This window comes from Atta colombica, unplaced genomic scaffold, assembly GCF_001594045.1.
Source record: "Atta colombica isolate Treedump-2 unplaced genomic scaffold, Acol1.0 scaffold107, whole genome shotgun sequence".
NCBI lineage: Eukaryota > Metazoa > Arthropoda > Insecta > Hymenoptera > Formicidae > Atta > Atta colombica.
In genome coordinates this window covers 4188399-4199031 of record NW_017259192.1, presented here as the reverse complement: position 1 = coordinate 4199031, position 10633 = coordinate 4188399, and the positions used below count along the sequence as shown (strand labels likewise).

General features: G+C 35.4%; 1 protein-coding gene across 1 annotated transcript in view; it reads right to left on the bottom strand.

Annotated features, from left to right (window-relative positions):
* Window positions 1-4580: 4580 nt before the first annotated feature.
* The window catches only part of LOC108693139 (platelet endothelial cell adhesion molecule-like), a 154368-nt gene continuing 148315 nt past the window's right edge, over window positions 4581-10633 (bottom strand). Inside the window, exon 6 of the mRNA XM_018201899.1 lies at window positions 4581-4792. Within this exon, the coding sequence (XP_018057388.1) occupies window positions 4707-4792 (86 nt within the window). The 3' untranslated portion in view covers window positions 4581-4706. The remainder of the gene's footprint in view (window positions 4793-10633) is intronic.

Here is a 10633-nt window from a genome sequence, read left to right as displayed (position 1 = left end):
ATACGATTAAAGATTCGCATGAATGAAAATCAACTTTATACGGATATCAAACTTATATATCAAAGTTTTTAGGGAGAACTAAAGAATAACTAAAAAGTAATGTATGCTATAATAACTTAATCACTTTAATTTTAAAAATTTGGAATTTCTCTTTCTCTCTCTCTTTTCAGTATCTTATTTAAAACGTATATGTATAATACCGAAAAATGCATCCGTCATCGAACAAACGCATATTTAATATAGAAACATGAGTAAGTATGTAACATTAATAACGAGTAAGAGAAAGTGTCGAGTTACGAGGGGGTTGCACTGCTGCTTCCAGTGCACGAAGGGTGGGTGGGTGAAGAGCCTTCGTCAGCAATGAGCGCGATCACGTATACAACGGTCGTACAAGCACGCTAACCAGCTAGCAAGGCAAGATGAGATATCAGCAAGCGACGAAACAAAGTTTATTTTGAATCAGCCACGGTAACCCTGGAATCGTACTATGCCGGCGAATAACACCACGAGTACCGCAGCAGATTCGACGCTCCTACCACACAGAGCTCCGGTTCTCAACAACGGCTCAACGGACACAGACAGACAGAAGCTGGAAGCTAGCGCGACCCAGAGAGGTGAGCCGGGAAAAGGAGGCAAACAGAGAAGCAAAGCGAAACGGTAGACGAGAAATGGGAACGAGGATAGGGAGAGGATAGGTACGCGAAGGATGATGGTCTAGCCGACGATGGTGATTGTTACGGCGACGACGTTTCAGTTAGCTGAAACGTCGTTTCCTTTGACGCGTCTGTGTGAGGAAGGAACTTGTCCTCGATGAGGACACGTACCGACGTGCACGCGTACACCAGCGCGGATGACGCTGCGCGTAACCACTGCCACGTAGCTGTACATACAAACAGCCGCACACGTGCGCGACCAGCGCTACACACGACCGGGGAGGGATCCAAGGGATACACAAACACTGGGTTTCCTGGGGCTTCCTTGGTATACGCTATTTCACGAAGGTGGTTGGATGTATCTGCTTGCCCGCGCGCGGTATTCGTCGTGCAAACTTCGAGCTCTTGCATGGGCGCTCCTTCTAAGACTTCGCCTGTATAGCGGCAGAGAAGCGTAGAGATCTCGATTCGGGTTAATTGTGGGCTTCGTTCTATAGACTCGGTACTCGGGCAATGAATTTTAGGAGGCGCGCGCACGATATCGCCTTGCCTCGCCTCGCCTCGCCGCGCCACCGATGCGACGCCGAAGAGGCGAGAGGTCGGACGGGAGCGAGCACCGACAAGCGGATATATTTATGCGCGCTCGTGGAAATTCTTCGATCTGATTGCGAGCGCAATTGCCAGGGGAATGAAAATGTCTGCATTTAGTAAAGTACTGTTTTCAACGCGCTACAAATAAGACCGCAGTTGTTCGTAGCAGCGGTGTACATTTTACTTTTGAAAAGCAAATATATCTAAGTAATTAAAAGAGCACAACTTTAAAAAATGTAAAAGTTTATAGATTTTATAATTAAAAAGATTTGAGGATAATATCGAAACATATGTAAATATACAATGTTTTTCGTATTTTTTATATTCGAGTTATATATTAAGTTAATTTAAATATTAAATTATGACATATGTGGAAATAAAATTTCGATGACAAATTATATCAAATTTTCTTATTCACAAAAGAAACTTAAAACGAAAAAGTTAGTTCTAAAATTATTCTGCCTACCTTTCACATCGTACACCGTATTTGTAAGTATAATTTTTGTCAATTTATTCGTTTGCACAGTATGCAAGACTGCGTTTATATTTCAATATGATTGAAAAAAATATTGAATATTTATATTAAGAAATTGTTAACAGTATACTATAGAATAAAAATATCTGTAAGAGGTTTGGATTGTTCTCAACCTATTGATAGAAAAATAGAGTTCATGCGCTAGTTTATTATGCTTGGTAAAAATAAGTATTTACATTAACTAAAATGTAATGCCCAAAAGCAATAATATAATGACTTGAAGATCTTAAAATTAAAGACATTTAAATATAGACTTTAAAATTCCAGATTTAACAAAAATATTTCTATTTATCTTATTTCTAACTTATATATAAAGAAGTTGTAATTTCTCTTTAGGGATATCAGAAAAATCGGATTTTTATCTCACTTACACTTTATCTCATTTATAAAAACGAGCTTCGGGCAAAAATTAACTGTTCTTAAAAAATTATTCTGTCTACATTATACTTCATCCGCGAATAAAATTTCCACAAAATTACTCATTAACACATTTGATACATTAATTTACAAAGTAATATTTTATCACGTTATAACTATATAAATTAAAAAAAAAAAAAACAGATTAAAAACAAGATATTGTAACACGACTTGTAAAAACTGTAGTGCACTCTGCTTCTGTATTAAAACTTAATGTTCATAATTATCGCCATAAATTATTAATTCTATAACTTTCAAAGACGCATTCCGTCCGAGAATATCGATAATATCGATTTCCATGCGAAATTATTAACACGTCCGACATCGATCCCTACAATTTGGCACAATTTAAGGTAGGCAGGAATCGGTGAATCTACTTGAGAAATAAGGGTCGTGGTTCCACGCGATGCCTTCCGTGCAGTTTCACGCCGATACGCATTACTTCGCAAAGATTTGTAAGCGGTCGCGAGCGTGCCAAATACTGTGGTGTGCGCTGCGGGAGAAGAACGAAAGCGGAAGGAAGGGAGGAAAAGACGTTCTATTCGAGGATGGAATAGGGGTTAATACGGACAATTTCTGTGTTCAGGATGAAGGAACAAGCTGCACGTATATAGCCAGCTTATAGACGCGCAGAATCGTCCATAGAGTTTATCGTCCGTTTAATAAAGAGGAGATAGGAAGTGGGAGAATGAAAAACGTAATGTTCGTGCCATCCTTTCCAATGCGTCGGTTTCTCCTCTATCTCTTTCGATAAATCGATCTTGAAACAAAACCTTTCCTCAGATTATATGCCCGACGACATCACCTGCTAGATATTATAGCTTTAATACAAGGATTCAGTGACGAGGCCATCAGAGATTGGTAAAACGCGCCGTCCAATTCAAACATTACGTTTTCAGAGTCAAGATAAGAAAGGATACTGTTAAAACAGTAACGAGAATAGAACGCGTACCTTATTGTATTAAAAAAAAAAAAAGATAGAACAGGTCGATCGAAGTATATTTTTCTTTGGCATGGCATCATTAAAAAGCGAGTAACAAACTCGTTAGAAAATAAATTGTACGCAGGTCGGAGGCCAATCAATGTAAGTACATAACTCGTACGGCCGAGTTCTTCCGCGGCAGCAACAACAGCAACAACTACACAGTCTTGTAGTTTTGCACGTAAAACGTGAAAAAACGAAAAGTTAACAAAGGAGAAAAAACAAGAGTCAGCAGTCTGATCCAGCGTACGCGTCCAGAACTCTTTGCTTCGAAATACGCGACATTGATCCGCCTACGTGACCGAGTTCGAGCTTTTGAACAATGGATTCGAATCACCATCCTTGGCCAGTGTAACGGAAAGATATTCGAGTGCGTATCGAGTGCGTTGTTGCTGGAGTACAGGGAGGGTACGATTTCGCGGAACCAGAGAGTCCGCGCTCTTTTTCCCTTTCGGTATGAGAAAACTTTTCGCATCGCTTTATCCGTGTCTGTTCCTTTGTGCGATCTCTATGGCTTGGCTCTCTTCTCGTCAGTGAGCGGCGGAAGAGACGTCTCTCATTCTCCCACTCTTTTTTCTCACTCATTCTCTCTCTCTCTCTCTCTCTCACTCATTCTCTCTCTCTCTCTCATTCTTTCTTTCACAACAAGGATCGCAAATCTTCAGAAGCGGGCTGTACAAGCACTTATAGATGTATACGTACAATCGACTTCAAAGTTCTGTCTTTTCTCTTCTTTTCTCACTGTCACTCTACTCTTGGAACAAATCCCTTCTATTCATTACTCGTCAAATGTCAAATTGAGCGTCGTAGTAGTAATCGGACGCGACTAATTGGCTATGTTTCTCCGATTCTCCGTGCCGTAAAGCGCGTGGCAGTGGATCTCCTAACAGCGGATTTGGCTACGGTGATCCTTTATCCGATTACCTATCTCTCCATCGGTCACGATCCAGTCCACGGATCGTTACTGATATCGTCGCTTCTCTCTTACTCAGTTCGTATATCACCAAAAAGACAAACAAGAAACAATCCATGTATACCGGCGCGTCTTACAAAATAACAAACTATACAAAAAGTGCGGTAATAAAATATGTAACGATAACACGATCGACGATCTCGCGGTCGGTAAATGTGTCACAATAACGCGTCATATCCTTTTTGACTCAGGGACGTCAGGTTATGGAGAAATGATTCTAATTATTATGGCAATGCTGCACCAGAAAATGATTCACCAGCTGAAAATTATAATAACATCGCGCTGCTATTAATGATTGTACACGGGGAACATGTAGAATTTACAATCCTGACCCGTTCAGAAAAAAAAAAGAATATTTAATCCACTAGAAAAAAAAAACACTTAATGATCATATATGATTTAACAATAATATTATTTGTTTCTGCGCCGTCCATACGCGGTCCTTAAACCCTGCCTCCATCGTCTTTTCATCCAGCCCTTTCTCCCGCTGACTAGTGTGCTATTTATCATGCGACGCCCGTGAGCTCCCTTTTCGTGGTCTCAGGCGTGCCGTGACTATCTCAGAAGTAGATGGAGCGTGCCCAGGCAGAGTATTGTCACAAACGTCATCGTGTGCATGCCGCTTCCGTTTTCTGAGGTTACTGTAACACATGTTAAAAAGAAAAGTTACCATTTCTCGTTATTCTTCAAATGACGAGCGTATAGTCTCTGGAATGTTAACTCCTACACTGTCCGGCATTAATTTTTTAACTTGAAAAGTATCGTTTTCAGAGATTTTTTTGATGCTGAAAATGATTTTTTTGGTACTATCCAGAGTGTTACGTCACATTTTCGAGAAAATTGGAATAATATAAGCAAAAAAACGATTTTGATCATATTTAATCATCGATCATATTGATCAGTATTACAGATAAGGAAATTTTATTTTTTATTTTGTCTACGTTATTTTAAAGTGCTATTTTTTATCCTTAATTTTTTTAAGGATAAAAAGCCAAGTTAGGCCGTGGGTTTGAAGTGGTATTATATATACCTAGTAAATGTCACATTTACGGGCATTTTTATTTTTATATAATTTGTGTTTCTTGGACTTGAAAGTAATAAAAAAATTAAATAAAAAAGAATATAAAAAAAGAAGTGTAACAAAGATCGCCTAAAAAACGTGGTGAATGATCTATAGAGGTGTCACACTAATTTCGGAATATAAGTTCAAGAAATATAAACTATGTAATCACAAAAATAAAAGAACGCGCGAAATTAAGAACGACACTATTACACATGATAGCCCGTATTTAGAGCGCGCGTTCATCGATACATGCTTTTATGTCTGAAATTTTATAATATACGTGAACTATATGCTAAATATGTGCGCTAACATCATAAAAACACGTTTTGAATAAAAGATATGCTTAACTTTAAACCCTTAGTAATTTAGTCTTAAAAAATTGTATAGAAAAATTGTAAAAAAAAATGATTTTAAAGATAAAACATAGCACTTTATGGTAATGAAGATGGAATTGAAAAAATTAATTCTTTTATTCGCAATGCGAATACTGTTCTAAAAAAAAAAATATTGAAATTATTTTCGGCCCGTGTTACCTCATTTTCTTAAAAATGTAATGTATTGTAAGAATTTTTTAAGCGCGGATTCAAATTTAAGCGACCAAATTTTCCAATATTTTCAATAACATTCCACAAGTCAAAGATAAAAAAATCAAATTTTAACAGTGTTATACAATAATTTTTAACAGAGCAAATAAAATTATTACACAATCAAAATATTTAAAAATCAGACTACTCCTCGCCCTGAAGTGAACAGCAAGGTTCACGAAATATTGACATTCCAAGAATGGATATGGAGAAAATCCGCGAAACGCATAATCTTTATATAAGAAAGCACCCGTGGAAGCCTCAAGGATATAATCAAAATATTTATAATATTATATTAAAGTAAAAGAATTATTACAAACAGCGATTTTATATCAGAGAAATATTTATATAACATAAATAGATTCATAAATTTTTAAAATATCTATTGAAATTTTGTTGTAATATTGCAGCTTTTTTAAAAGTTAAAATATCATAAATATTATAAATATATTAGAGAAACGATATTCTATTTATTGATACTAATATTTTAAAAAATTAAATTGTGCAATGTAGTTGCACTAAAAAAATAAAATTTTTTAACACCATCTAGAAATAAAATAATATCTTGAAGTAAAAGTTAAAAAAGTTAATCCAATAAATTATTGACGTTTAAGTATAAACCGGCTTTTTAGTAGCAGTATAATATAGCCGTATTTTTTATACTTTCCCAAAGTTTGCCTATAATAATCTAAAATTAAAACTATGCATTGAAAATAGATTATGATTTTTATTATTTATCATATTGTAAAATAAAAAAGATCCAATAAAAAAGGAAAAGCTTTTTCAAGTTGAACATTTCACCACAAACTCTATGTTGCATTCGAAATTCTAGTATCTTTGCAGTGCAAAATTTATATGCGCTACGTGTTCTCTATTTGCACGGAACGATGGCACGTGTGTCGTCCTCGTTGAAACTTAATTCTTTTTTTTTTTGCGAAAAGCTTTTTTGTGTTAATGATTTACACGAAAATTCACACGTATATTGTAAAAATGAGATAGATGAGTCAAATGATGGTGCCTGGCATGACCGGATTATTGATTGGTAAACACGATCTGCATTACATGTCGTATCATTAAAACGTCATCATTATGCTGCGCGACATTCAAAATCGACAAGCCTACAATCAATAACAGCGACGATAATGACACGTGTCTCCGTTCGACGAAATACGCAGGAAATCTGATGAATAGATATCAAATCATCGAGAAATGTGTCGCCGATAATCAGTTGATTTTAGTTCGGTTTATACATTATCAGTATATCATGAACATAACACGCGTGAAAACTAAGCACATGTAGACGTTCAACATTCTAATGTAGACACGTTGACAGATATGCCACGCGTGAATATTATTGTAATTCAAAGTGTAGCTACCGTAACATATCAATATATTTTACATAATAATATAATGACAATACCACACTTAATCTACTTGCTTTCTATATATGACGTAATTAATAATAGTTGGTTTGTTTCAAAAATTCTAGAATATAAATACCTAAATATAGATTTAGAATGTAATTACAGAAAAAATAAATTGGAAAAAGAAAAATGTAACAAAATTTTGGAAAAATTCAAATAATTATTATTATACTTTTAATATATAAAATTTATATATTCCAAATTTTACTATAAATTTAAGATTTTTAATAATAATCAAAGTTATCGAGAATCAAATTTTATTACCTATAAATTTGCAAGAGATTCAAATAAATGTAATTTTTATTTCACATTAGTTTCTAGGAGTAATTTATAATAATAAGATTTGGAAAAGAATCGCGCTTTTATTTCTTTCTTAATTCGGCATAACGATATAATAAATTATATTTAAAATAGATTAAAATAATATATATATGTATGCAAGGATTATTGGGGAGCGATTTCGCGTAAAACGACATTTTTCTTTCTATTCGAGATTAAATCTCTCTGACGGAGCGCGGCGTGTCAACTGTTGAAATCCCTTTTGGAATGGAAACTCTGACGATGAGGAAGGAGGGTGGTGCCATTAAGTGGAACGTCAGTGGATTTTCCTCCGCGGGGCATTGTTCCTTCTGTCGGATAGAAAAGTCAATTTCCTAAAAACAATTCTGTCGACCACGGCCCAGGGAGTAATACGTACGAATCAAGCGACCAGCCGCCCGCGGAAAACCGGGTGTGAACAAAATGAAATTACTACGGGTGCAGAAGAGAACGAATTTCTGTAACGGCGGCAACGTTGGTGCGCGGCGGGCGGTAAAGTGGAATATAGTCTCGACAGGTTTGAAAATTGAGAAGAGTCAAAATCCTTTGGTCGCTTATCAATCGTCGAGGTTTACGGTATATTCCTCCAGTCTGCTCCTATTACATTTATCTCAAAATGTATGAGAGTTTTGCCAACGATGGTGAAATCGCGAACGCTCCGGATCCCAGATAGCGATCGTTGATATTACTTTTGAAATATTTCACTCGAACATAAAAAAAAAACATAATCTGATCATCTCTGACGCATGCAATGCCATACGCAATACTTTTTTATGCATATTTAAATATCCTACGAAATACTGATATACCAGAATATTCCGTGGACACGAAATGTTCCTCTCAACTGCAGGCTGTTTGACCATTTTAAAGTTGATTTTCCATTCCGTTCCAAGTTTACTAAAGAATTTATAATCGGGAAAATCTGATGTGAAGACGTAATACACACTTTCTCTTTGTATTAATTTTGCGCGAATATGATTGCATGAAATAAATGTAGAATAGAATAGAAACTTATACAGAACTGCTCCAGATACATATAATATTTATACAGAATATGCGTGCAGGATAAATTGTCTGACGGCGAGGGAAACTGAGAAGAAAACTTTCGCAAAAACCTCGGAGTCAGATTTTTCAGATGCATGCATGTATAAATGCGACGTGTGCGTAAGAACAGCTTATGAGGTATCATTCATGGATTTTCGGTAAGAGCCTTTTGAGAGGGATTGAAAGACTCGTTCACCACGATCTGAAAAGTCTAGGCCGAGATGAAATTCAAAGGATTCTTGATGTAAAAACCCTTCAGGCAACTTCATGAGTCGGTGCTCGTAAGTTCGTGACACGAGTCTTCAGAAAGTTTTGGGGAAACGATTTACTTAGAGTACAACTGAGGTGCGTTTCAGTTGTATACATACTTTATCACTCGTATACATGAAAATCTCGGCGCAATGCAGCGGCAAAATTGTCAAAAGTTATTCTTGTAAGATACATACGGTAACGAGCGAAATTTCTTCTCGTTATACTGTGAGCTCGCTCGTAATAACATATCGCTTGTCCAATTATGAGATGTATTAATATAATAATAATAAATATACGCGTTAAAATGTATCCTTAAAATTTGTTTTTCAAGATAATGAATAATGTACTTAATTAAATTAAATTCTATTACATTATTAATTTATTCTATTAATACAAGTATAAATAAACTTTTAATCCTACTTTAATTCATATCAAAAAATAATACAAAGAACATCGTGCAGTAGAATAAAGAATAATATAATCATATTACATATATATAGAAAATACAAAATTATTATTATTATTTATATAGAAAACATTTTGATACTTGCGCAACGCACATATTTCAAATAAATTATTTTCGTAAAGAATAAGCTCTAATCGAAAAGTTCTCACTTTCCATGTCTTATGGCAATCCATTTATTTTCTGGCATTCGAAACTAATCGGATATTCACAAGTAATCAGAAACTCAGTAAAGTTCGACATAAACCAATAAATTTCAGACACCTGAAGATGGGTTTGCGTACAACTTGAGAACAGAATCCCGCAGATTTAATGCAGCTAAGGAAAATTTTCTACATCTTCTATACTGTTTTGATTTGCGTGTATCTGTTTCGCAGACTTTCTGATGTAATATCGCCTATTAATTAAAGCTGAACTGTTGAGAGTGAAAATTTGTGACAATTCAAATAAACCATTTGTCTTGAACGATCTCGGATCTCTTTAGAAAATATTTTTGAGTATTATATTTTTTCCTGTGAACTTTTTCCAGAATATTGCCACTTAGATGACATTATTTGAATTAAAATATCGCAAAAAGGTTGCTTAAGGTGAAAAAATTTATCCTCGGTCTTGAAACGATCACATACATGACATTTTCAATAATAATAATAATAATACAGAGTATCAGTGATCAATCAATCACCTGGACTTTCGCGCAGGTGCTGTCTGCGCACAGCGATATTTTCCTATCTATTTGACGAGAGGTAGCTGCGACTACTCTGCACGAGAAGCCGAGAAGCTGATAAGCGTCATCTTCCAGGATGTTAGTCGATCGGAGAACGGCGCGTGTTCTTTTTCCTCCCGGCAGTTTACATGGGAACAAGAAGGGCCGGATAATCGGGTATGCAAAGCCTTGATAACACCTACCCTTAAAGCTCAGGATACCTGCGTTACCACGATCCACGCTTCCGGGCTCGGCTGCCGCGAAATTATACATGTGACGTGTATAGAGGGTGTCTCAGAAGCACTTGACCTAAATACCAAGCTAGAAGCTAAAATAGCAAGAATAGCTTTATGACAATGTCAAGAAATATGATCGAAGCTTAAAAAATCTTAATTGTATTCGTAGATAAGAAATTTTTATAAACTGCAAAAAATATTCATCAAAATACAATTGTTAAAAAGATTTTGTAGGACATCAGCGTTGAATTATGAAACGGATTATTCAAATGAAAATTTAATAAGAATTTAATTACACGCGAATTAAATATTCAATAGCAATTTGTGAAAAGTAATTTATGAAAAAATGTTGAGGAATTATTTTTAATTTCAGTCTGCTTCAAATCATTCAATAT